General features: G+C 46.9%; 1 protein-coding gene across 2 annotated transcripts in view; it reads right to left on the bottom strand.

Annotated features, from left to right (window-relative positions):
* The window catches only part of OPHN1 (oligophrenin 1), an 87,849-nt gene that overhangs the window by 31,822 nt on the left and 28,719 nt on the right, over positions 1-27,308 (bottom strand). For both annotated transcript variants that reach the window (XM_068956703.1, XM_068956704.1), the window contains exons 2-8: positions 21,443-21,538; positions 15,164-15,225; positions 12,195-12,266; positions 4,446-4,547; positions 3,273-3,383; positions 2,449-2,553; positions 1,321-1,450 (exon numbers count right to left, since the gene is read on the bottom strand). In XM_068956703.1, the coding sequence (XP_068812804.1) occupies positions 1,321-1,450; positions 2,449-2,553; positions 3,273-3,383; positions 4,446-4,547; positions 12,195-12,266; positions 15,164-15,225; positions 21,443-21,538 (678 nt within the window). The remainder of the gene's footprint in view (positions 1-1,320; positions 1,451-2,448; positions 2,554-3,272; positions 3,384-4,445; positions 4,548-12,194; positions 12,267-15,163; positions 15,226-21,442; positions 21,539-27,308) is intronic.

The following is a 27,308-nucleotide window of genomic DNA, read 5'->3' as shown; positions in this document are numbered from 1 at the left end:
TTGATTTGATTTGATTCAGCACAAAATCAGAACGGCTTCTGCTATTAGCAGGCGCCTTGTGCTCATGTGCACAGAGCACAGGCGCATCAGAGACCGTAAGACAGAGCCACTATGTAGAAGACATGCAATACAGCAGATGTGGAAGTAATGAGCGAAATAATGTAAAGAATGATTTTCTCTGCCAAGCTATGGAGCAGCCAGAAGAATGGGCTGCCTGCACTGTATGTGGCAATGTGCAACTGGTAACTGGAAAGATGGAAAGAGCATCTCTTAGAACGAAAGGCAGAAACACGCTTAACTTAGCATGACAGTTGTAATAGCTCCCAGCTGGTGGGAGTACAAAAATCACCATTTTTAGGATACAAAATGCCACAGTTTCACAGGAGGACAAAGAACAGCTTTTATGACTTATTTTTGCCTGAGAAGGTTTTTGGAACTAAACTGCAGTTCTCCACGTAGCGACCTGAGATAGCTAACCCCACAGGCAAGACACAGTTAGGTTTTTTTCATCTATGGACCTGCCATAGACATCCGCTCTTGGAATCCTTCTAATATACAATTTATTTATTTGGACAACCTAAAATACTAACACTCACTCCGTCCCTCATCTTTGCCAAAAGTGGGGAGAAAGGACATCTGGAGTGAACACAGGGACTGAACACCCACAGTCCCTCTCTGAAACCAGCCTCAGGAGCACTGACCTGCTGAACAAAAGGTGCATTTAACCAGAAGCGAACTAGCTACGGGAATACAAATAGACAGTAAAGATTCGGCACCCAGCACCGACGGAAACTCCTGGCGCTAGATGAAGCCAGAAGTACAAACAGCAGTACTGCAGTCATCCAGGAACTGTATACGCAGAGGCAGGCTAAAAAAGAAACCCTTATCAAAAAGAGGATTAGTGGGCAGGACACCAGATTTATTCCGATAAAATGCAGCCAAGACGCAATCTGTCACAGCTCTGGTCTCTCCATCTCTAAAAAAGAGTAATAAATCTCATCTAACTCAAACACAGGGCAACCACCTCCTTGCTTACATGGCTCACGTAACCCTGAGAATACTTTGTCCCACCACTCAAAAAGCTATTTGCTACATTACATTTAAAGCTACCAGTAATTCATGAGAAACCTCCTGCGTACAGCTAGAGGCACTGGGCTGACAGGAGGTAAGCGCCCAGTGCACCCACAGCCCACAACCACACCTCGTCTAGGCAGGTCTGACCATTTCTAACCGAGAGCTGGGCACAGCCTGAGCAGGGCTCCAGCCTGCAGCTGAGCCTTGTGCTTCTGTAACCCATTCAGTGCATACAAAAGCCATTACATTTCTCTTGAGTGTACAGATAACCCTCTATGGTTGGCTGCCCAGGCAGTTTGCAGGTTAGGGGGGCTTCTTTCATCCTTTTCTTCAGGTCTTCCAACTCCTCTCGTGTGCTGGAAAAGTGATTCCTTGTCTGTTAGGAGAAAAAAAAAAAAGAAAGAAAGAGAAGAAATACATCTGAACATCAGGAAAGAGCGAGCTTTGAATGTTCCTAGCCAAAATTTCAGCCTCAGATTTTAGGTGCTCTGGCTGTGGAAGCTGCTCCACAAATTCACAGGAAAATTCAAGCTGTAAGAAAACTAGCCTCTTACAGATCACTGAAGAGACAAGGTTTAACATACTGTACACAGAAATTACGTTGAGGAGTCATGACTGGGAAGAGACCTTTGTTCTTTAAATAACAGAAATACAACACTTCTAAGGCTAGCTGGAGGAAGAAGCACCTGATTTCCTGTTTGCACTTTTATTTAGATAATAGGTGTAGTCTCCTACAAACTTAGGAAACTTTTCCTCACAAAATCATGCTACAAGGATTGGCACGGAATCATTTTTAAACAGACTCGCGTCAACATACAGTGCAAAGTCAAGGCATTTTTTATGGAACGCTACTTAGACTAATTAATAAGTCAGCAGCAAACTCGACTTAGCACGGATTTATAGCTGTTGTTCCACAGAAACGAAGGGCAGCCTTGATACACAGTGAGGGTAAAAGGGACTTTTTTTTATCCCAGAAGTATATCTAGTCAGTAGAGCAGCTCATCAAAGCGTGTAGTAAGCTGATACCATTAACATCAAGACTGGATGCCTTTCTCAAAGTCACGTATCATTTCAACCACATGAAAATGTAATGCAAGACCTTTTGGAAGAATAGTCATGCTTGTTTATGCACAAGGTTAAATGACACAATCCTAGTAGCCCCTTCTGTCTGGAATCTGTGATTTCTGAAAAACACTCTAGTAGCACCTGCAGTCTCTCCTCTGCAGGAGAAAAAGAAATAACTTCCTCTCCATCTTCCACAATGGACATGATCAGTCTATTTTACACGGACAAGCCTTCCCACAAGAGGCATTTGAATAAAAATAGGAATAGAAATCACATGCAAAAAAATGTTTGAGCAGAGCAGGAACTTACATTCTGCAGGCTGAGCTGAAGCTGCTGTTTATAAGGAAGGAAATCCTGTGTGAGTTCAACTGTCAGGTTGTTATAAGTAAAGAGGCTGTGGAGAAAAGCCAACACCTGCAAAGGAGGGAAAGGTTATGGATTAAACTTTTCTTTTAAATTTCTAATCAGAGGAAAGACAGGCATGAAGCAGGGTTTCAAAAATTATATACAAAACTGTCTGTTTTTCTTACAATTTTGGAGGTGAGCGATATGAATTTTAGTATGACTTATTGACCATAACGCCCCCTAAAGCCCTGGTCTATCTCCCACAAATACACTATCATCTGCCTTAGTAAAACACTACCTGAAACGAAAGGCCCTAGTGGGGGAACAAGAGCAGACTTCTGGATAGCTTATCCAGGAGCTCTTTTTGCTCCCATGCTTAACGGCATACAATGCCAGGGCAGAGCCATTCCCTCTGCAGTGCAGTGCAGAGATTCACAGGCTCCTTTTACACCATCATGAGCTGGAACCACTATAACCTTGGCCCTGACAGATGAGCAGACCAGATAGCAGCTGTCTGCCTTTGAAAACAGCTACTGCTCACCAAATGCAAGGTGTCCAGGATAATTCATACTAACACCTGTAGCTACCTACAGCGTCTGGCCTGTTCCTCAGGATCGACTTACAGAGATGAGAAACAAGTGTGTAGCTTCGTGGTGCTCCATGAAGCACCACTAAAGGTTGTTAAGAAGCAGTAATCCAACCTGGTAGCTCATCCCTTCCCGCTACTGTCAGCAAGTCGATATATCTGAGTATGAAACAATAAGAACTGAAAGAAAAGGAACTCCTACCGGCTCAACAATACTGAATTTCTTGCTTTCTTGTACTTCCTGGATCTGGTACACATACTCAAGGGAGGACTCAAAGAAATTGTGTCTCTCTTTGTCAACCTGGAGGTCAGCCTGGAAAAAAAAATGGAGAGGTGGAGAAAAAAACAAAAATCACATCTAGCTTGACAATCTTTGACTAGTATCTGTCCATCAGCCCCAAAATAGTTCTGTCCTCACTTCAGAAAAAGCCTGCCCAATCTGTCAAACACAGGTTTTGAACTCTCCACGCAGAACAAAAAGACTGGAACATTGGCTATTTTTCTCAGATCTATCCTTTTCTCACTCTTTTTCATTTACAAATTCAGAACTTCACGCCATTCTGCAAGGACTCGGCTTTCCTTAAAGGTGTTTGCAATTTTTTTTTAATTAAAAAGTATCAAACAAAAGTTTAAGCTCCTCTACCTTCTCCCAACAACCCTGCACAGGTGAAGACAAGGCCAGTGTCACGATCCTCTCGCCTCCTCCTGCTGTGACCTGACACCAGCACTTCCAGATCCACATGACTAAGCAAGACAACGTGGCATGCTATGTTACTACAAGCTACATAAATTTTGCCTTGCAAAGATGCTTGTAACTTGATCTGACAACTGATTTCACAGGTCTGCTTTGATCCAGCTCCTCTCTGATGTGGGCTCGAGTGGCTGGGGCTCTCCTTTGCAGTTGCAAAATGTTCAGTGGCAGTACCAGCTCAAAGGGCACCATCCTGCCTCTCCCTGCTGTGCACGGCTACTTTGGGCCTGCTGCCACAACCATCCTTGCGAGCACTGGGAGCTAGGTAGGCTACAATAACAACAACCAGTTATTTGCCAGCCAGATCAGATCCCCAAGTCAGTCCTCAGCACGGCCAACCCCAAGGCATGCCAGTAAAACTGGTCACTGTCTTTCTATATTGTAAGGATGAGAATAGGTGCTGGGGGAAAGGAAGACAATATGTTAAGTCTGTATTGCTGCTCAATACTATGGTGTGAACTACCACCTCTATATCCCTGGTCTCAGCCATGTGAATAGGCTTTAGGTAGAGCCACTTTCACCACTTTCAACCAGGTACTGAAACTTTCCCTGCTGTTTTTTAAAATCTAGAGCAGCCAATATTGTTGCTGCTGGACCCCACTCTGAAGAAAATTCCACACACACCTCTTGTAGTTGGGATTCCTTCTTTTTAGAAGACAAATGCAAATGGCGATCCAACATGGAATAAAACTTCTCACCGTCCTTCTCAAACTTCTTCTTCCTTTCCTGTAGATGAACCAGTTGAAACAGAACCAATTATTGGCTTCTTTGAGATAAGAACAATGAGGCAATGCCAAGATCTTACGTAATTCAGTATTCCCATGGAAAAATTATGGTGGATCCATCAAAACAGGAGACCATTTTTCATTTGCTGTGCTTTCACCAGTCAGTTTCTTACACTGAGATTCAGTTTCTCTTAGAGAGCGAGTTCTAGCAATACTTCATGGCACGGAACTCTATAAATACTTCCTCCTATCACCACTGTGGCACAAGCCCTACAGAAGAGGTACTGTTCTACCTCTCAACCTCTTCAATGTCAGGTAAACTTGACATATACTAAAGCGTGAATACAATAGTCATCATTTGCTAATGTGCTGCTCACATAGTTCAAAAATAACTGGGTAAATAATTTAATGCTACAGACATGGGCAGGATAAGAAAAGATTTATTAGGAGTTTGGCAATTTTTCTGTTTTGAAACTTTTGTCATTTGTTTCTGAAATGTACTGGAATGAAAGTAAAAGACTAGAAGGGTGATACACGGGAAGAAACTCATCATCTCTTTATTAGCAGTGGTGAAAACAGAGAATGAAACAGTAACAGAAAACCCAGGGAGAAGCTGAGCTCACAACTTTCCCACTTTGCTTATCCTTACAACGGTTCACAGAAGACTACGGCAATCAGGAAACTCTCATCCATAGAAGCCAAGTAGGCAAATACTCCTGAGAGAGGATAACTGAGCCATCAGTGATTGCTGAGAGTTGGTCCTCCAGCCAGAGAGCAGCCTCAATACCAGCTCCAAGCAGCTGAGAATGAGCGCATACATATTATAGGGTATGTATAGGATACCAAAGCCCAGTGTTTAGCTTCTGAAAGCTCAAGCAAGTGGAACACAGAGCTAAGAAGTCCCAATATATTGTGGAGTTAACGACATCTTCTAATAAGTATCTCCTAAAAGCCCTGCAACCCTGTTCCCTTGTTCCCACCCCTTCAGAAGAAAACACTGGCCTATTGCTTGTGTTCACAGAAGAACATTTTACCTGACCTGAGGCCTCTAAGAGTGGACTATTCATATCAAATGATAGGCTAGCTGTCCAACGCAAAGATTTCTCTGCTGCCACGATCAGTGCGTGAAAAACATAGAAGGCACTCTTCCCAGTCTGCCCTTGCAACACGACTGCAATGTTGAACCTGCCGCACAGCAATAAGCTACAGGGTGAAGTGAGGGGACGTCGATAGCTGAATGTCTTTGCCAGATTTGAAGAGGCAGAGGTGAAGCTGGAGAAGCCTGTGGATAAGAAATCCTTGCTCTCAATGTTCAGTGAACTAGGCTGAGGATATCCAGCCGCTGATAGCAAGCGGTGGAAAGGCAGCTCTGTTCTTACTGATGGTACAAGCCATCACGTTTCTACACTTTAAAAACTAACAATAAATGTAACAGGGAACCTAAATTCTATGTTGCATGGAGCTGCCAACACCATCAAACATCACAGAAATTTCCAAATAAGCAAACACACACCAAAAACACTAAAAAAAGCAGACCAGGTGGAATTAGTAGACTATTAGATACTGGTTAATTTGATAATGAATTCAATAATGACTGCAAAGTTTGAGCCTGTGTTTCTGAAATAAGGTCTTTTCTGTTTCTTCAGTTAGTTCTCCTTCTGTAAAGTTTCATTTCCCTGTTCCACTTCCATGGATTATTTAGTCTGTCTAACAGGATCTTCTACACAGCAGGACGTTGAGGAGGAAGCTCTCAAAACTTGCAGTTTGGCTCAGCAAAGTTAGTGCTTGCTAACCTTCAGTTTTCTTCTTAGCTCTGAGAGATAGGAGTAGGCAATGAAGGGTACAGAGGACAGCCAGCTGGTCCCAGCAGCTTCAGAGGTTCAATTCTGGGGCATAAAGAAAGAGAGGCCACCAAAGGACAGCTGGATAGCTAGGGACGAAGGCTTTGAGAAAGATGCTCTCTTCAAATATCAATAGCTTTCCATACTCCCGGAAAGCACATTCATAGTGGCTACTGTTGCATTTCCTCTGGAAGAAGAAAGGTTATTTTCCAGTGGGCACACACAGGGAGACACTTGCAGTATACAAAGTTTGTACAGTTTGGGAGGGCCAACACACACAATTCCCCATGTTATCCGACTTGGATAGCACCCATCAGAAAACGGCAGAGGCACTCAAATTTAACAGCTAGATCAGATCTCCACCCGGCAATAGCTATTTCAGCCTTTTCTGGACGAGCAACTGATCCCCACGAGTACTCTAGCTCGTGTCAGTGGGCACTGGTTCCTTAGAAGAACCTTGGACAACGGGTGGACTAGTGTTACTACAGGCTGCCTTGCTATGGAAAGTATTTCTGACCCCACAAAAAGGCTGTTTCTGTTATCTTTGCCCATTGCTATTGTCAGAGGACAATTACTTTAGAAAAACGCAGTAACGCTTGCGGAGGCATGCTAATAACCCTTCTATTCAGCTGCTTGTATTTAACTGTCAAGAGTAGGGCAGGCTTTGACCAGCAAACCTATTTGCCCTGGTAATCACAATCACTGCGCTGCAGAGACGCTGTAGCAATAAGATCCCTAAACATGAATAAGTAAGTATATTTTCTGGTGTCATCCTTTGCAGTAGCAGGGCTGCTGTAACTCCATGTTAGCAAATTCATGTCTCAGAATAGAGACCCAGACATCAAATCCAGAAGAGAAAAGAGTCCTCCGAGAGTGAAACCTAATTTAAGAAGCTGAAGAACTGATGCCAGGAAGATGTCAAAACAAAACAAAACCCTCGTGACTATCACCGGTGATGAGCAAATCCAAACCCAGAGAAGCAAAAAGCGTTTACAAAGGAGCAATTACCGTTTCTATAAAGTCACATTTTAATTGCCTCTCTGTGCCATTAGATGCCACATGTAACAAAGCCAGGAACCTAATCATAGTTTCATGTTTACATCAAGGAGTCACAAAACCACAAGGCTTTTTGTACTACGTGCCATGGAAATGTATTAAAACAAAGCTGCACGGGGAGCCAGCTATGACTGAAGCAGCATTACAGGTTTGCACTTTACATCCTCCTTCCTGCCTGTTTGTCACACATAAAAGAGGATGCTTACAGCATGTCAGCAAGTCCTGAAATCCTCTGGTGAGGAAAAAGCTGGCTCCAAAAAACAAACAAACAAAAGCCCAACTATCCCCACAGAAACGACAGGGAAAGTTGGTTTCTTTCAACACGGCATGAGAAGACCCCAGGCCTACTCCTTAAGAAAATACAGACTAGCAGCTAAGGGGTCAGAAAGAGCTCAGGACTCAAGATCTCCCTGTGCTCACAGCGTGGCTTCAGGAAGTCCTGCCCTTCTACATGGGCAAGTGTCACATGCAGCAAATGAGCAGGGAGTCCCTCGTTTTGCTAGAAGGAAGCTGCCGGGGACTCAGTCATCCCATGCCGTGGAGCTGTCACGAGGGATGTCTGCCACACGAGTCCCAGACAGACGTGAATCTCCTTAACACTCTGCTATCTATTCTCATGCTGGAAATCTGTCTTTTTGCCCAGAAGGCTGTGTGGAAAGTGAAAACTGAGGGAACATAAGGCAGTTGCTGAACCTGCCAACTCACTGCAACTGCCCACAGTGAAACATCTGAGGAGCCTGTGCTTACACATAAGAGAGAGATGACAGCAAGGCAGGGGCAGACATGCATCACGGGACATGACCATCTGGAATAACGTGGCTCCCTCCCATTTGACTCGCAGTGAGCTGAGCACATCTCGTCCTCAGGAGAAGCAGACATGGGTTTGGACGGCAACGATACCATTGCAGATGCTGTGAAACCAGGCTCCCCGTGGCCACGGAGGACACCACGAGCTACCGACCCCTTGGCCTTCAGCCACCAGCTCACAGGTGGGCAGCCCTCTCCTGGAGAGCATGGCCTGCCTTTTCTGTGGTAGAGCATTAGCTCTATAATTAAAAAGACAGAATTGGGGGGAAAAAAAAGGCTCGAGGGAACAATGGAAGAACTTGTTCTTTACCAGGAACTCAGAGGCTGGAGACAGGAAAACCTTTGGAAACAGCTTTCTTCTCTGGCAGAGCAGCCAGCGCGCAGGCTGGGGATGCTCCATCAGACGCAGGGAAGGGAAGAGGACGAGCTCTTCACAGCGGCTTGAGAGGATCAGGAAAAACTACTGATGCAAACATCATATATACAGAGCACAGATCGCTTATACAAAATAATTGGTGCCACATGGAAAGGAATGCAGCACAAAACAATTTCTGGCAACTAAATAGGGGGTCTGCCAATCATTTTGCACTCTGCCTAATTAACATATAACTGAAAAGTAGAAGGATGAACTACAAATCCCTCCTGATATTGGAGCCAAGGTTTCTAAGAGCTTGCTGGCTGCAGAACAGAGCAAGATGGGGGGGGGGGGGGGGGGGAACAGACTGAAGCACAAACTGCAAACACAAGTGCAAATCAGTTCCTCATGAATATTCAGCAAAGGACAGCATTACCTTCCCATTAAGATCTGCCAATGTTCAAGTCCAAGAAGCCACCCAACTCTCATTTACTCATTCACAAAGAGAAACTAAGGGGACTGTAACCGAATGCAAACAGAGGAGCACAGCCAGCATACATTTATACACACCAACAAAGGAGGGTGCTCTTCGAAAGCTTCACTCTCTAAGCTTCAGCAGATGCCAGTTTAATCAGAAAGGAATAGGAGTCCTAGAAATGGCATAAGCTGCCTAGTCTGTCAATGCAACAGCAACTTTGGGTAACTGCAGCTGAAAGTCTACAGTGTGCTTGGCCTTCCCTTGCATATCACCTGCCACTGGTGAGAGCTGGAACAGAAGCCAGGCCCCTTGGAAAGCAGCTCAGTTCCCAGTTTGAGCTGAGAGATGAAGCAGTCAAGGACTAGGGAGTGAGAGGGGGCAAAGTGACTTGCACAAAACTTTCTCTTAATTGCTAATTAGGATCCTCTGAAATTCCCATCCTAGAAGAAGCAGAATGACCCAGTTAAGTCTAGCTCAAGTGGCTATTTTTGTTCTGAAGGAAAAGACAAAACAAAACAAAACATATTTTGCCTGCTAGGAGCCTCTTCAGACTCCAAACATATTGCAGGGATTTAGACAAGTCATAGAAAACAGCAACAATCCAAAGGATGTGTTGCTCGCAGAGGTAGCTGAAGAAGGAGCCCTGTGGAGGATCCCAGCGATGCCCTGCGGAGGCTCTCTGTGCTGGCACGCACCACGTCACAGAAGAGACTCCATTCATCGGCCAGGAAAATGGGTCAGTGCAGACTCAGATGTCTTACTCAGACGATCTGGCTTCTTTCCAGCCAGAGTCATCACAAAGATCCAATTGAAATGTTCTTCCTATTTGGCTTCAGCAACTTGCAAAAAGAACAGAAAACATCTTATAGAAGGCAACTCTGGCAAAATATGGGAAAGAGGGTACAAATTCTCCATACCATGTCTCTGATCTGCATGACAGCCTGGCCCTGGCCCCTCTCACCCTGGTGTAAATCAGGAACAACTTTACTCATGTCATGCAAATCAACAGGGCAAGGCAGAAGTGGAGTCAGTCAGACCCCTTGCTAATTGTGCACTGTGGTGATCAGTCCTCATTTGTATTTCATGCCTTCTGCTATCACGGATGCAAATGACCTGGAGAAATTCTGTAAGTTGGCAAATGAATGAATGTCTTTGTGACTGAGTCAATACTCGGAGAATTCAGCCCAGCTTGTAGGATTTGGACCAGTGGTATAAATACAGGCTTTAGTCAGGGAAGCATCGGAAGCAAGGGCAAGGGTTTGGAACTGGCTCAAATGCGCCTGGAAGCATTCACACCCATTCAAGGTTTCAGAACAGCACTGGAGAGGAAGTTGTACATTCACTGTGCAGTCTTCTATCTCATTGTATCAGTTATCTTCTATCACATTTCAGTGTGTGCATCTATAAATGTGGTGGAGTGCAAAACATTCTTCTGCATCCTCCTGGATGAGCGCTTTTGCTAATCCATGCTGGACCCCTCTGCTGACTGAAGTGCTCCCCAACACCTTTGCAATTCATGTTCTTCATAAGAAAAAAGAAAAAAATAAAAAAGATCTCCAAGAAGCCTACAGTCAGATCCTACTCTCCACTACCTCTGTTTTAACTGCTTCCAAAAAGCCGACTGCAAGTTCATTGACTGATAATCTCCACCAGAAGTACCTTATCCTGTCAACAGATGCTGAGGGAGGACTGTAGGTTTCTAAGTGAATCTATGCCCTTGCAATCAAGTCAGTGCTCAGAGCTTTCAGGCTGCCCAGGGCTACGGACACCAACTGTGCTAAGAAAAGCGCCTAGAAGCTGGGGTATCGGCAGGCTCTAACACCGGTTGCTTGTTATTCCACCCAAAGGCGGGAGGTAGGCATGGCTCTCCGAGGAGAGAGCTCTAGTTTGCAGAAAAACGAATCCTTACAGACTTTAAGGGCTAGCTCAAGAAGAAAACAGCCTGAAGGACATTTGCATGTTGTCATCTTAACAATTGCAGACCATTGCCCTCTTGACTTAAGTGTTCTATAAACACGGAGTGGAAAACAAAAGCTTGACCTTGTCCCCATGACTCTTACCTAAATGTTTGTTGGTTGTATTCTTAATACAGACAGATCAATCAGGAGGGAGTTTTTGTGTCTGCCCTGGGCATGTGCGCTGTGTTTGCAGCACAGGTGCCTGCAAACCAGCTGGCTCACAGGTGAGGCTGCTTCATTCTGTGCCTGGTTCAGGAAATGAGCAGTCAGTGCTTTGCAAATGCAAAACCATTTACAGTGGTCTACTGCCGTCACGGCATTCGCAGCGCTATGGTTTTTTAGAGATACGTTTTACATCACCGTTGTATAGGGGAATTTTGAAGGGAGGGCTGGTGATCAAATATCGTTTCTTCAATCCAGTATTTATTAAATGTCAAAGGCTCCAGATGGGATGGGCTGAATCCAAGCTCTAAGTGTTCTCCAAAACATCTCCATTTCTGAGCTGTTTCAGAGCCAGGCCCATTTCAAGCTGCCACTGAGTAACGTGGAACCTTGACTTTTCGATAGCAGACAAGAGAAAAATAATCTTTTCTGCTCTACATGTGCAGGACTTGCTTTTTATAGTTTGCTGCTTCAAAAGTTTGGTCCAGGCTTCCTAGAAACTTTATTCAGATATTTCATAACACAAGCACTAAGACTATAATCAAGTCCTGATTACTGGCCCCTACAACTCTTTCCCCCTCTCACTCCAACATACATTTGTCAGGGAAAAGTATTTTATTCTCAAGTTAGATAAGCATAACGTTAAATGAACAAGGGAGAAAAGAGAAAAAGAAGCAAGGAGTATCTCTTGACCACTTGCAGAAACAAGCATTACTTTCTCAGGAAAGAGACAGAGCTGGAATTATACCAGAACAGAACCCAAAGAATTAAGGGAAAGGTTTTAGAGCGCCTCATGATTAAAAAATCAGACTAAAAGTCACAGCTCCGACACTTTCAGTGCAGCGGCTGAACGCTAGCATTGGATGGGGAAGGTTTTGAAAGCATGAAGCCTAAATGCAGTACAACACTCGTGTACTTTTTAAAAACAACAAAAACACAGGAGAAAATCTATATACAGCAATAGAATTGAAAAAATCAAAGAAATATTTACCTTGGTGAACCCTATTTGCTCCTTCCGAAAATTTTCCAAAGGTTTGATCAGCAAATCACTAGCGTTTTGCACCTGCAGCACAGAGAAGGAATCAGTTTAACTACTGGACATGCAATCATTTTCCTCCTAAATAGAGGCAGACTAGGACTAAAAGCCAAGCCTCTTAAATTGTTACGTCACTTTAGCTGCAAATTTAGTCTCTCTCATTAGATGAAGTCACTTAACTTGTCTGTATCTTCTTCTTCCCATTTGTAATACAGGGAAAACATTCCCCATTACATGAGGCTTTGAGGACATCTTGTAAGTAACAGAATGGCCAGAGTTACTAGTGGGCTCCCCCCAACCCCTCATCTTCATTTGTACAACTGCAAGGTGAGCCAAATCCCTCTGCCTAAAACGCTGCGTTGCTCCCCTAAAATCCCTGGTACTAACCTATGTGACCAGCGGTCCCCACCCACAGTTCCTGCCTGCGTCACATCACACAGCATGCACGCAGCCAAGGAAGGCTCTGCCTCTGCTGGACCTTGCCAACTGAAGCACTACAATAAAGCTAGCAGCAAACCCTCAAACCTTACAGTAAGCGCTTTCGTTGCACAGGGTGGTATCTGAGTTGCAGTGCTTGTGTTTCTGCTAGCGCTCTGGAGTTAGCCCTCTTGCAAGGACAGATGACACCGCTGGTGCGCCACGCTCCTCATCACCACTGTGCTACACGCGGGCCTCACGGCTGCCTGAAGAATCCCCTTACCTGCCGCCTACAGCGAATGTATCTGTCGTTCATCCTCTTTCAGGAGGACAGTTACCATAACTGACATGGGAAGGGCTAACAGGAATAGGATATTCAAAGTATGCAGGCCGCTGTGTGAGCACTAACTAGAAGTGCCCCCAAGGAGGCAAGGCTCTTTGTTTATCTCTGAGAAGCACAAAGTAGAACAGATATTTTGAAAATGCTCTGGAGACTGCTACTTACTTTTTACCTCAGTTGGGTCCCAGGCTACAAAGAATTATCCTGCCTGATCTAACAGGAAGGAACTGAGTAGCAGAAAGATGCATTTCAGCAGCTGTTTCCCTTCTGCCTCTGCTGCTGGCTCCTCTGCTCGGGACAACTCTGCTGTGCTCCCTGCACTGCCACTGCTTTCCATGATAGCCCCCACCCTTTCTTTAATGCAAAGCCATAACAGGCGAATAGGATCCCAGAGCCAGGAACGGGATCAGTTCCTAGCATTTCCAAGTGAGGACAGCAGACACTCATGCATAGTGAATACACTCCTAGAAAGCAACGGCAACAATCCTGAAATGAGCTGCTTTGCAAAGCTAAACAACCCATAAGAATTCATGCCTAGGATCTCAACTCAGCATGGCCCCAAACTGTGTAAGCTGTTTCTCAGAGATGAAGCATCATGAACATCCCAAGCTCACACGCAAAAAGGAAGGGCTGGGGGAAGGCTGGAGGCTGGTCCCTTTGGCATGACTTTCCATAACCTATCTCGGAATCTGCCGCTTCTGACAACAGAAAGTAAAGGGCTTGATGACTCTAAAATAAATGAAAGACTTTCCTTTTACTGAGATACTCAGAAGAGGAATGACAGCAGGCTATTGATGCAGTAAAACTGCTGTGAACCAAGGCTGCTGCACAAAATAGCTAACGAAAGAGGAAAGTCTGCTCTTGCCTCTTCCGACGCCATAAGATGCCTGAAGGACATTTTCCTCAGTCATACCCTGTGCTCTTTCTCAGAGACCCCACAGGCAATCCTTCCCCTCCGTTTCCCTTACTGGCTCCAGCTCAACCCTGGCCTGGGACTTGACCTTGCTCTCTCTCCCCGTCCCAGTTTCCATTACGAAAGGGTTCTCTCCACGCTTCAGAGAAGGGGAAGAGAAGGGGAGACACACAGTGTAGTGTAGACGCACACTACCCTGTCACAGTCCTATCAGGATAGCGGGTAATTTAAAGCTGATGAACATGGTAAGAGTGTAAAAGTGTCTGACAGAAGAAAAGAGCCTAGAATTTATGCATGGCTTGTTTATTTTAATGGAAGATCTACTGTAAAGAGATTGGTCTTGCAAACGGAGGGCAGAAGAAAGGTGCTATTGTACTGGGATGTAATTAATACAGAACCACCTTACTGCTTTCCTCCAGCCTCTTACTGGTTTCCTCTCACTGCCTTGTTTGTGCGTGGACCCACACAGAGCACAACGCAGGCAGGTGTAGCTGTCCCTACCGCTCTGGCTCAGCCAAACAGCCTAGCAGGGGCTCTTTCATTGCTGTATTAAGGCAGAAGAAAGCAGAGCCAAGCAGCAAACTCCTGGCATGCTGTAAAAGGTCTCTACCGAGTCTAACCTTCATGTTTTTCCTGGAATTAAGAGTGAAACGGCAAGCCAACATTCACTATGTATCGAGGAGTTTTGGAGACAAAGAGGGCACAATGTAATGGGAGACAGAAGGGAGTGAATCGCTCTGCAGGAACTGCATGCCAGGAAGGGCAGGAACACAGAGGAACAACTGCTCACTCGCACAGAAAAAAAAATGAAGATAAAAACACGTTACTTCAGATTTTTCAACATTTTGTTTCCCCACAAAAGCAGTTTGTTACCAGCTAGCACACACCTGACTCTGCAGATCAAACCAGCCACGGAGGGAACCCGTTGCAGATTGTGGGGGTCCCTCAGGGGAGCCCCACCATTACTGGGACCCTACCAGTGAAACGACTGCCTGACATGTGGGAGAGGTCTTGGATGCTCACATGGGACAATCCCTCCCCTTCCCCTTCCAGCACCTTCGCCTGGGCTGTTCAAGGCATCCTGCGATCACACAGTAGATCAGATGTGATATAACGCACAATGTCTGCAGTGCTCCCAGCTTCCAGATGATGAAAATCGTGTTATAAAGTTACTTGGTACATTCTGTCTATGATTTAGCATTTAAACATTATAACTAGACATTCATGACCAGAGCACAGTTAAGATCATCTTACCATCATTGATCTCTCAAGTTCTACCTCTTGGAGCAACTCTGCAAACTCCTTAAAGGATTCAGCTATGAAGAGAAGAAAAAGTTAAATTAGTGAGGAACTTGACAGTTCAGCATTGAACCTGGCTGATACACCAAGAATAGCTTCCAAGTGCAGCTATTCGAGAGCCATGTGTTTCTGCTGCAACTGGGCTAGATATTTCCACAACTTGTCTTTAGCAGGCATTCCCTTGTTTTCATCCCCTGTACAAAACAAAATCATGTTTGAAATCTGTATTTTTGGCTTAGGCAGCACGCTGAAAGATTGGTACTCTCATGAAAGGAGCTTCACAAACTATAAAAACTTGCAGCAACTGAGATGCACTTTGCAGGCCCTCTGCTCACCCCACCACAAGGTCAGCATGCTGAATTAACCCCATCAGATTGCTAGCCACAGAAACGCTGTTTTAAAAACCTGCCATGCAAGGAGAGTAAGTGGCACCTTTTGGCGGAGACGGAGTTAGAAAGCACAGATTTCACTAGCCACTGGAAAAGCAGCACGAGTCTGATCTTTAAACGGCTATAGCAAAGTCACAATTAAAGGCTGGCTGTCAGAGGGGTTTATTTACTTAAGGGAAATTCAGCCTACATACCCCGAGCAATAAGGGAGCTACGGTAAAAGTGCTGAGGAGGGAAGATGACACTAATTAGTCGTTGTTATGAATGATAACAGGCAGGCCTGGCCACTTCGATGTCCGTGTTCAGAGGCGACAGCGATGTTTATCCCTTCCTTCCAAAAAGCCACGTAGGCAACTCAACAGAAGTGACGAGGGGGTATCAACGCCCTCCCAGCAGAGCGGGAAGCCTCCAGGACGGGTTGCGCTGGCTTCCTCGCTGCAGAAGGAGCCGAGAGGCGGCAAAGAAGTCAGCCCGAAACGCCTCGCGCCTGGCACGACCTGGCGCGGGACTTAGCAAAACGAGGAAAAAGGGGCTGGGGGAGAGGAAGAGAGGGACAGGCAGCGCCGGGGACGCGGGAAGCAGGGCTGTGCCAGCCTCACCTCGCGGCGGGAGCTTCCCGGAGGGCCTCCGCCAGGGCCGGGAGCGGGGCGCGCGGGGCAGCGCAGCACAGGCGGCAGCCAGGCCTCGCGGGCAGGTTACTCAGCAATCGGCGCGAACGCAGTGAGATCTGAGAATGTTTCACAGTCCGGTGGGTTCAGATTTGCCCTTCAGCTTGGATTCTCAGTACTGACGTCTCTCCAGTCCAAGAGAGACATGGCACTACTGGACAGAGTCCAGCGGAGGGCTACCAAGAGGATGAGGGGACTGGAGCACCTCTCCTATGAAGAAAGACTGCAAGAGCTGGGCCTGTTCGGCCTGGAGAAGAGAAGACTGAGAGGGTGATCTTATCAACGTGTCCAAGTATCTGAAGGGAGAGTGTCGAGAGGATGAGGCCAGCCTCTTCTCCGTGGTGCCCAGTGACAGGACAAGAGGCAACGGGCAGAAACTGAACCACGGGAAGTTCCATCTGAGCCTGAGAAAAAACTTCTTCACTGTGAGGGTGACAGAGCACTGGAACAGGTTGCCCGGAGAGGTGGTGGAGTCTCCCTCGCTGGAGATATTCAAAACCCGTCTGGATGTGACCCTGGGCAATATGCTCTAGAGGACCCTGCTCGAGCAGGGGGGTTGGACTAGATGATCTCCAGAGGTCCCTGCCAACCTCAACCCTTCTGTGATTCTGTGATTATTATTACAGTGCTTAAAAAACAAACAAACAAAAACCAACCAAACAAACAAAAACACTACAGAAAGATTTGAAAAAGATCCTTTGTTTAGACACAACCTTAGCGGTCGCTGGCGATGCCGTGCGGAGGAGAGACACCGGAGCAGCTGGGCAGAGAGAGCTCACAGACTGCCTGCTTCCACCCGGTGCTGCCGGTGTTATGAAACCTTTCCTTAAACAAGCTGAAACAATAAAGTTTGTTTAGCCTGAAAAAAAAAAGAGACAAAACAGGAACAATTGGCAATCTTCCCATATTAAAAAAAAAAGGTTATTATACAAAGGGAATGATCAGCTGCTCTCTCTGCCCACCAAAGGACAGAAGACAGAAAAAAGGCTGAATTCGTAGCAAAGGAGATTTAGGTTTGCTATCAGGAGAAAACCTTTCTCATCGTAAGAGCACTAACAGCACTGAAATGCAATATTTAAGAGAACTGCAAAAGCCGCAGTTCTCCAGGCAATCTGAAAAACAGGCTGGACAAACATCCGTCTACGCATATGATGTGGCTGTGCACAAAACACCTACCAGGAATAATCTAATTGCCTAAGGGTACTGGGAACTATCTGGGAGAAACCTAGTTTGCACAAGCCAGAAGTCTGCTGGGAAATGTTCTCACAGTTTAACAATATAAATTATCACATTCCAGTGCCTGGGAACGAGCAACCTGCTTGTTTCATAGCTGATCCTGTCCAGAGCAGCAGCGTAGCCGCGATCCTACGGGTGTCTCAGCCTTACATTTCTGTGCATCAAATTCAGAGGATTTTCTTTGTAAGGTCTACAGGGATCCCTGCTCTCCCCTCTGCTGGCAGGTCAGGCTCCACACTTACAGCAGAGTACGCAGAGGCACCCGATCCGCTCTTGAGCGATTCAAAGAATATTTGAGAATTAACTAAAGAACGTTCAGAAGAGCCTGGCTCACACCAGGGCACGATCAAGAGCTCTCATTAATGGGGTTTGGCAGGGAGAAGACAGAAGGGAGGAAATCATGCACGCAGAGAGGGGTATACAGCAACAGCTTATGTCTCAGGTACGGCAGACAGAGTGCTCCTATGGCCCGAGCCGCAAACTGAGGCCCTAACCGCGCACGCACAGGCGAACGTACCCTCGTAGGAGAACTACCTGCCCTCCTGCTAAAACCAGCCCGAACAGCTGCCGCACAGCACGCCGGCGCCAGCTTTCAGGGCCACAGCACTCACTCGCTAGTTGCTGAGGCAGACGCAAAAGAAGAAAACCACAACCGCGTGATACAGTCACCAAAATACAACCTTCCTGATGAGTCAGTAATTTCTGAGCTCTCTTCCCAGGGTGAGGGCTTCAGAGCCCTGAACACGCACTGTCCTGGTCGTTTATGTACCCCCCTGCAGGGCCGATACGTTGACTTTCACCACGCTAACCCATGACCGTATGGGAGCTGAAGTACACACAGAGACGCTGGGAAGCTCAGCGCAAGGAGCCTGAGCCAGGAAGGGAGTTATTGCTGGCAGAAAAAGGACACGTCCCTACAGCTGCAGGGAAAACGTTAGCGCCTACAATTCTCACCAGACGGTTTTTTCTTGCTCTGCAGAAAGGATTCAGGCACACGCTTCCCGGCTGCAGCAACAGTTATTCGCTGAATACATCCCTCCACTGCAAACAGGCTACATAGACCGTATCTGCGCTACAAAACCAGGAGCGTCCAGAGCGCCGGGGCCGACTAGCACAGGACGGCCTGTGCCTGCGGCCGCGAGCTCCTGCCTCGAAGCGGAGGTTGCGTGCAAGCTGCTCCGTGGAAGCAGCCCACCGGCCGACCCCCGGCGCGGGGGCGAGGTCTCGGCGTGGGCCAAGCACGCCACGAGGGCTGGCAGACTCGAAGCGCAGGCGGTCACGTTCCAGCGCCCGGGAGAGACAAACGTGCTCTCTGGTTTCCTCTTCAGCTCATCTCTAAAGGAACTGCTTATTCGGCTCTTGCGTGAGCGATCCAAGAAGAGATCGCAACCGTCAGCCGCTGCAGACGTGCGTTCGGGGGAGAGGCCAGTACTCAGGGACGCGCTCCAACATGGAAAGTTGTGGCAGGCGGGAGGTAGCTGCTGCGTGTTTCACTCCTCCCACGGCAGCCTGCTCGGGAGCCCCACTCCTGCCTTCAGACCCAGAGCAACAGGCCGCTTGCCTACACTGTATGTATCATTATGCAACAAGGATGCGTCTCAAACAGTCAGATGTCCCCATGGGAAAGTGCTGCTTGCAAGAGACAACATCAAGGGAGCGATGGCTTCCTGACTCACGGCTGAAGCATTCAAAGTCACTACATTATGTGCGGGAGCGTCAGTTTGCTGTCTGCCTACGTAAAAAGAAAAAAAGCCTGCTCTCAGTTATATTTACAGATCAAACACATTCCCTGAAGTACGGCGAGAAGTGCTCTGTAGATGTTTATACTTCATTCCCATATCCTGTGCTTCAAATCAGCTCCTACGCTCACGCACAGATTTCAAGCATCTCCGTTTTTTAGAAGTCTTGCAAGAGAGGAAAGCTGCCACGGAGATGTCAACGCCCTGCTCCTATTTTAGGAATAAGAGAGACTTCCAGAGCAGCTCAGGCCCTAGGAGATACTACAGGATTTGATGGAGGAGGAACACAACACAGACTTTTGCATACCGGGTGATGAGGGATCTCTTCTCTTCTCAAAAAAGCAAAACAAGTACGTCCAAACAAAAACAGAAGTGGGGACACACTTGTTTCACCAGCGTTTTACATTTGCCGTAACCTGTCCTTGCTCTCCTCCTCCCACCCATGATCCCCCCGTACCAAATCTGTCATTTTTAGCAGTCTTCCCGCAAACCGAGCGCATTTCCACGGCGGGGGAGCGCCGGGGAAGGCGCCCGCTGGCCCCTCGGGCGACGGAGGCTCTCTGGCCGCGCGACGGGCGCCCGCGGGAGCCGAGGCAGCAGCGGCACCAGCCTCCTGGCCGGCCGCGGGAGGGACTCCCTTTCCTCTCCTCGCGACCACCGCCGCGGCGTGGACAAACAGGCTGCATGTTCACACGGGACCGTTAAGTGAGGCTTTGCCCTTTTCAGCTCACAGAAGAGAGATGCTCATTTCTTTGGGCGGCTATTTGCTTCACATCCTTCCGTTCCCAGTAGGGCTAATTTATAATGCTAGGTTTTTCTCCTCCATTCTCCAGATGAGTTCGCAAATTCAATACCTCTATTTCCATTAGAATTGGAGACTGACTCATTTCCAATAGGTTTCACCTAGAAGCTTTCCATAGAGGAAATCAGTTTTTGAAGGGGAAGCCACGAGCTGCTTTAAATTGCTTTAAATAAAATAACCAAAAGAGCAAGCTTTTCCTCCTTCCCCTTTCAGCGATGGCTAACAGAACCGACAGCAGCAACGTGACATTTCTGGCCGCTGCTGAACAAGAGGCTGCAAACATTTTTTTCCTGCTTTCACTCTGCAGGAACTCTGCAGGCTAACGCCCCATCTGCCCAGCTAAACGGCGAGGCCTCAGTCGCCCTCAGCCGAGAGTGGAAGCCTCCCAGTATTTTGTAAAATCAGGCTTGGTCACACCATTTCCGAAGCCAAAGAGGTTATCCTGCTTTCCTGCGTGACTCACGCAGACCGCCGGGCAGCTGCTGTCCTGCTGCCTGGAGCCTGCTCTTTGCCCAGCAGTGAGGGAATTCCTGCGTGTTTTCCAAAGCCTTCTTCCATCAGTGTCACCACAGCGACAGTTCCCACCCTTCACGCTGCTAGTTTTACAGCGATAGTTAATCTAAAAGGAGGATCCATTGGGAAAATGCTGGGTCTAGGATTAGTCCGTCAGTTTTCACTGCCTGGATGCAGCTGGCAGATGTTTAACCCACACAGAACCTATTGGCCTGGCAGGGGAGTAAAATACATGGATTTCTAACCCTGAAACACGTGTGGAGAGCAGGATAGATCCATGTGCCACCAGCTTCCCCATCCACGAAGACGGATTATATTTTCCATATAATGATACATCCAGCAACTTGTTTTTCCCAGCAGTTTGCAGCCTGGTGTCTTTTTCAGGATAGTGTGGAGGCTGCTTTGTTTTTAAATGTAACGCGTTTTGAGCGCAGCAAATTTAGCTTTGGGAGCATTGTCCATCTGGTTCAGGACATGTGGCCAAACGCTCTGACTCATGCTTACTCCCACTCTACCTGCGGCAGAGAGAAGCGATGCGATTTAGCTGCAGAGGTCACCCAGGGGACAGTGCAAGCGAGAAGCTTCCTGCTCACACCGCGCTTCCTTTCCAGAGCCTGGCAGTACCGCGGAGGGCTGGAGCCATGGAAAAGCTTGGCAATATCAACCGCTGAGCTCGGTATGTTACATTCTACCACGACAGCTCCAGCTTTGTAAAATACGCTACAAAACAGCATTTTTTTACTGCATGCAACATATGATGCATATTGACTGGCACGTGACAAACCTGGCTCCTGAATCTGTTTAAGAAACATCAGCACAGGCAAACTCCTGGGAAGGAGAAGCTTTCTCAGTAACTGCAAGTTTATATCCAAAAGAAGAACACTTACCGATATTAATCTCATCATCTGTTAGCGTGTCACCAATAAAGTCAAATTGAAAGGACTGCAAAGTCTGGGAGAATTTCTGTACTGCCGACGAGTAACCTGGAAAAGGACAGAGCAAAAAGGTTGTGTATTTTTGCAATTGCTATAAAGAAGTTGCAAGTTTTAGGAAATATAGCTTGAATGGAAAAAAAATCATACTGATGTGGTTAAAAAAAAATCCAGAGTCATCATGAACTTCAAGCACTTCAGAAAACAGTGTGATGTTAATAACCAACAGAGGCTCTAGAGGGGATTTTTCCTGAGCGTTGTTGACCCTGCTTCTGTAATATCGATGGATTCACCATATTCTACAAGCAGCTGATCAAACCATCTAACGTCCTGCTAAGCGCAGGAAGAGACAGACTTCCCCTGCAAGAAAACCTGCAGTCTCTTACACAGTATTCAGCACCACTTTTGGGACATTTTTGGAGAAGTAAATATAGGGAATATTGCTCACGCATTAGCATGTCTCGTTTCAGCATGGACACTGTCAGGCAGGCTTGTTGAGGTGCTCAGTATTTTTTGATTATATCGGAGAAAAATCTGCAGAGTCGGAAAAGGTGACAAAAATCAAGACTCAGAGTCACTGTCCCTCTTCAAGGGGGTCACAGACACAAGCAAACAGGCCTTAAGAAAAGTAAGACAGTGCAACAGCTGAATGTAATAAGCCTGAGGGCTCAAGCTGTGCTCTTCAGAGCATTTGCAGATGGTCCTTGGACCTGTTTCTGTCCCACTGGTGAAAAAACTTTTAGTCTTAAAGCAAAGACGCTTCCTGATGGTGGTTGGTAGCTCAGCCCAAATTATTTTTGGACTTTCCAGAGAATTTTCTGGCCAAAAGAATTCTTTGTCTCTTTGCATCCTGTATGGCTGCTTTATATTTTTGTCAGTGGCTCCTTTGTTGTAAATTTGTCTGATTACATTGGCAGAGGACTTTAAACAGGGATGGGGCAGTAAACACACAGAACAGAACCAACAGCAAATGATCCTAGCTCAGCCTCAGCTGTGAAAGCTACAGGTAACATTCAGTGTCAAGAACGATCAAATCCTTCTTCCACCGGCAAAGAACAAGACGCAGACGTCTAAGCTCCACCGCGCTGCCGGGCCGTGAGACCTGCCGTCCCCGCGACGGCCTGACGCAGGCGGGCGCCCGCCACGGTCCCGGCTGGGGTGGAAGGCGCCTGGGCCTCCCGTACGATGCACTAGAAACGCCCAGCTCAGACTTGCCCCAGACTCCAGGAGCGAAGGAGGAGGAGGAGGGCAGAAGACCCCGCGCCTTGTGCGGGCATAGGAGGTAGCGGGACGGCGGCAGGGGAACAAGAAACGAAGGAAAACATACAAACGCCTTGCTAAAGACACAGTCTGGCAACGTGGGAACATAAGGAAAGACCATGTATCTGCACAGGAACACAACTATGTCTGTGTTTTGTTTCTCCTGCCATCAAGCCATAAAATAAGCAAGGGGCAGGAGAAGTCTGAGAAAGACAGGGCTCTCTAACAGGCCTTGGTACGGTTCCATAGGATTAAAAAACAAAATATAAAGCATGTGTGACAGCCCCAAATCAACCATATCTTCCTATACAAAGTTATTTTGGAGGGTAGTCTTTCTCCAACAGCAAATATGTGAGATAGAAACAGAAAGAGCCTGAACTTCCCTGACCCACAGGGAATAAGAAGTAAACAGTAAAACAAAGCTAAAGAGCAATTTTAGACTTCGATTTACTTGGCCATTTTGCCTAATTTTGGGCTGCAACTATAGTCAGAGTCCCAGACTGGATCCTTTGTGGAGGCGCACTGGAAGCTCTCTGAAATCCTGAAAGCGGCAGGTGTGGACGATGTGAAGGACCAGATCATAACACGCAGTTACATCCTGCCCCCCTACTTTGCAAAACCAGAGGAAAGACTGCTCTAGAGCAGCAGCTCTGTGTACACCCGTTTTTAAAAAAATGTAAGAAACACAAAATCACTTTGCAATTCTACCAGTTGTTAAAATCTGGGGGAAAATAATGGCCAGAAAATGAGGGGTCTGCATAAAATGTGACCTAACAGTGAGGAATTATATCTGCACAAATGCAGGCCAATAACTGCATTTCTGGCCTGAAAAGAGGACAAGACGATTGATTTTTCTTTGCACAAAGAACTACAGTCTCCAAACATCTCTCATGTGGGATGGAGGTGCCAGGGGCAGTAAAAAGACACCCCCACCCCGCTCCAAAACCCCTCAGTGAAGAAGTCCCTGCCACATTTCACCCTCAACTGGAGACAGCACACTGACTGTGTTCATCATTCTCTTTTTGTTTCTTCAGAAGCAAGAGATTAAGAAATTTCCCATATCTATGATCAGAAGAGAACGCTGCCTGCAGCTTCACAAGCCAGTGGTCACCCAAACTGACGAGGGGAAAGAAAACAGAGCTCAGCAGACACCCTCGTTCCACCTACAGCGGCTCTGCCAGGGACAGTCACTTCACTCAGCTTTAACCGTACATGGAGCTTGCAGAAAATGAGGAGGATGCAGTAGTTAAAGCAGAGTCTGGTTCTTTCGCTCTCCTGGCCTGAGCACAATCACATCCCTATCGTCCTTGTCAGGGATCCAAATCAAAACAAATCATTTGCTTTCCTGTCTCCCCCAGACCCTCATGCAAGCTGAAGACAGGACCACGTTTGCCCCCAGCAGGAAGGAGGCTGGGGCAGGCAACCAGGCAGCCGTGCGGGGATTTCAACTAGGGGTTGGTTACCACCAGCCAACCACCAAGCTCCCTCCCCTGTGCCATCCTGCGAGCCAGCTGGTTATCTGGAGATTCAGCCTTCACTGTGGTGCTAGTTTGCGTTGTTTCCGTTCAGTCTACAGTCACCAAGAGGAATTAAACGCAAAGGAAATGTTTTTTCTTAAGAGTAAAGCATAGCTCAGAAAGCTTTAGAATGAGCTTGTTGTAAAATACCTCCGCTTTCTCCACCTTAGTGTTGCGTGTTGCACGCTGCACATGCAACAGCAGCGATCCTGTGATCATCTACAAATTCTGGAGTGCAACAGCAGGAGACGAAACCTAACCTCACCGGTGTGATACCGTGAGACTTCAGAGCTGGCGCTGGTGCAGGCTCTGTTTATCGTGTAGATGGACTGTGCAATCCCTTTATCTTCTGTTTACCCACCTGTGAAACGAGGAGAGCGACACTGACGTACCAAAGACAGCAGGCTGCGTTTGCCAGGGGGAGGAAATTTACTGTGAACCTGTAAATGACTGGTGGGAAGGATGAGAGATTTTGAGCTCTGTGACTGTTTCCCTCTGGGTGATTTCTCCACGGCCATCCTCTCCAGCGGCTTCACGTGCCCTGCCCCATTCAGCCCGCGGAGCTCACGAGGCCTCGCCAGCTGCCCGCTGCCTGAGGAAGGGCACGATCCCCGGCGCCCACCCAGCGGACGCTGCTCCCATTTCCACCGTCACCAAGGGCAGAGCGCGAGGCCCTCGTATGGCTCCAAGACTGTCACCTCTACATAGCTGACGACTTTCCAATAGTTTCTCTTTCACTTTTTCCAAGAAACCTAGACACTTCCATGAAGAAGATAAGTGATCTGAGAATATTTTTATTTGCTCTTTTCTATTGCAATGTCAGTGAGAAAAGAATTTATCACCATGGCTGCAAATACAGGATTTTCTGAAACACTGCTGCTATTAAGAAGAGAGAAAAACGTGATTACACTGAATTGAATAAAATCAGTTGGAAATGAGTCTTCCCAAAAAACGAGCGGTAAAGTGAGCCTGCTCTCTCCTAGCCATGATGCAGGCAGCCAGGGACAGCTGGGACACACGTCCCCTCTGGCCCCGACAGCACCTTTGCTGTTCTTAACGCAGGCTAGCCAGAGCCGTTGGCTTGCTCCCCGAATCGAAAAGTCACGCTTGCTTACTCCTGGCAAAGGGGGAGCAGGGGGAAAACAGCAGCAGAGACTTGACAAGACAGCAGCGCATCTTTCTTTGCTAACAGGCTGCAGTTCCCTCTGAAAGCAAAATGCTTTTCCCCCTGTGAGAAAGCTCAGTTCTGAACTTAAAAAAGATGCAACAGAGGGAGCAAGGCTATTGCAGCCTTCAGTTGCACACGCAGATTTTTCTAGAGAGATGCAAAACCTTAAGCAGAACAGAGCCAAAGCAAGCCTCTCCAGGACATGGAGAACGTTTTTGTCAATTTTGACGTTTAGTTAATTTTGGTAAAGTGAAAGGGATTTCCCTTCATTCTGTTGTGAAATTAAAAAGTACTGAAGAGATGGTAACGGCCATCAGCAGTGTCACAGAGTAGTAGAAACTCTTGGTATTTTAATATGTTTCTCATAAGCCTTTTCTATGCTTAGAGGCCAAAGTGGTTACTTAATTGTTCTCATTCGCCTTAACTTCTAACTGGAGCCCTTCAGGCCACAAGAGCCTCTTGGATAACGGCAGTCATGAGAAGAATTCGCTCTTCCCTGGAAAATTCCCACCCTCCGCATTCAAAACAAGAGGGCAGAGGCCAGTAAAATAATTATTTCCAAGAGGGAGTTGCTGTTCTAGTAGCCTCAGAGGATGAGTAAAAGGGCTGGAAGTTAGGAAAAGGAAAAAAGAAAGTGACCTGTGTGGGTTCACTGGCAGATTCTAAGCTCCTCTGTGCTGGCGCTTGGAGCCTGGGGACAGGTGCAGAGGACCATGTGAACACGCCTCAAACCCTCGGCGCAAACTGCGGCGTTTGGGGACGACAGTGAAAATCTGACACAGGACAAAAAAGAAAGGCCTGCTTCATACAGCCAAGAGAGAGTCCCAAGTCACGAGAGGAGCGGATTCTAAAAACGCACAGAATCTCCTCTTCTCTTTCCAGTGAAAAGCCTTGTTCAGCGGTTTCCTCTGAAGGGTCAAAACTTTGCTCTTGAATGGAGAGATTCAGAATCTGAATGTAGCTATTTAACTACCAGCTGCTAGGAAAGCCCGAGAGAGAGTATAAATGGGTGAACTCTAGCACAGAATGATGTCATTAATTTGATGGAAAACCTCAGCAAATAACTCACTTTCAGCCCCTAAATAATTCACTTTATTCACATACTTAAGGCTAAACCCGGAGGCTATTATTCAGTTCTTACTCAGGCAAACCTTTGTTCTTCCCCATGCAAACCATGTCTTCTTGGCTGTAAGCTTTTCACTGCCTGCTATGATTCAGCCTCTCACCAGTCTTCATACCTTGATTAAATTTATTAGTGGGTGAATTTCAAATCAGTTCAGTTAAACGCCTAACAGCTCTGTCCGGGTTCCTGTCCTAACCAAGCGACACGTCTCTGACGAATTCCTTCTGCAAGTCAATAGACATCTGATGTTGCTGCTCAAGTACTGAGGCCTTCTGCTGCAGAGGTGTTTCAGTGGCCCACCTATGCTGGAGGCAACAAACTCAGCAGCAGCAACACAATTGTCACGTGAAAGAAACGGCTGCATACACCTGGCTGAGCAGAAACAGCAAAAACTTCCCAGACATCGTTGCCCTCTCCCAGCAGCTGGGAAATAGCCAACTCCAACAAACTTGGCTGGACACATACCCTTAATCTAAGATGCAGCTGTTATTTTCGCCAGATCTTCCAGCTGCTCCTCCCTAACCAAACACATATCATCCCCTAGTTTTTTTCCAGAAAGACCTTCAATCTGATAGTTCCCATGCATGTCTCCACTAACTTCCCCGATCAATACCAAGCACGTCTCCACCAGTCTGAGCAAATAACAAGGCGTCATGCTGTTTTGCAGATACACACTGCCCTCTATGCTATCGGTGCAAAGTTGAATTCAGCACCCCAGTCACGCCATGCTCTGCGCGTCAGTCCCTCTTCATG

The sequence above is a fragment of the Struthio camelus genome, chromosome 11 (genome assembly GCF_040807025.1).
Source record: "Struthio camelus isolate bStrCam1 chromosome 11, bStrCam1.hap1, whole genome shotgun sequence".
Taxonomy (NCBI): domain Eukaryota; kingdom Metazoa; phylum Chordata; class Aves; order Struthioniformes; family Struthionidae; genus Struthio; species Struthio camelus.
This window is presented reverse-complemented; position numbering and strand designations above follow the sequence as displayed.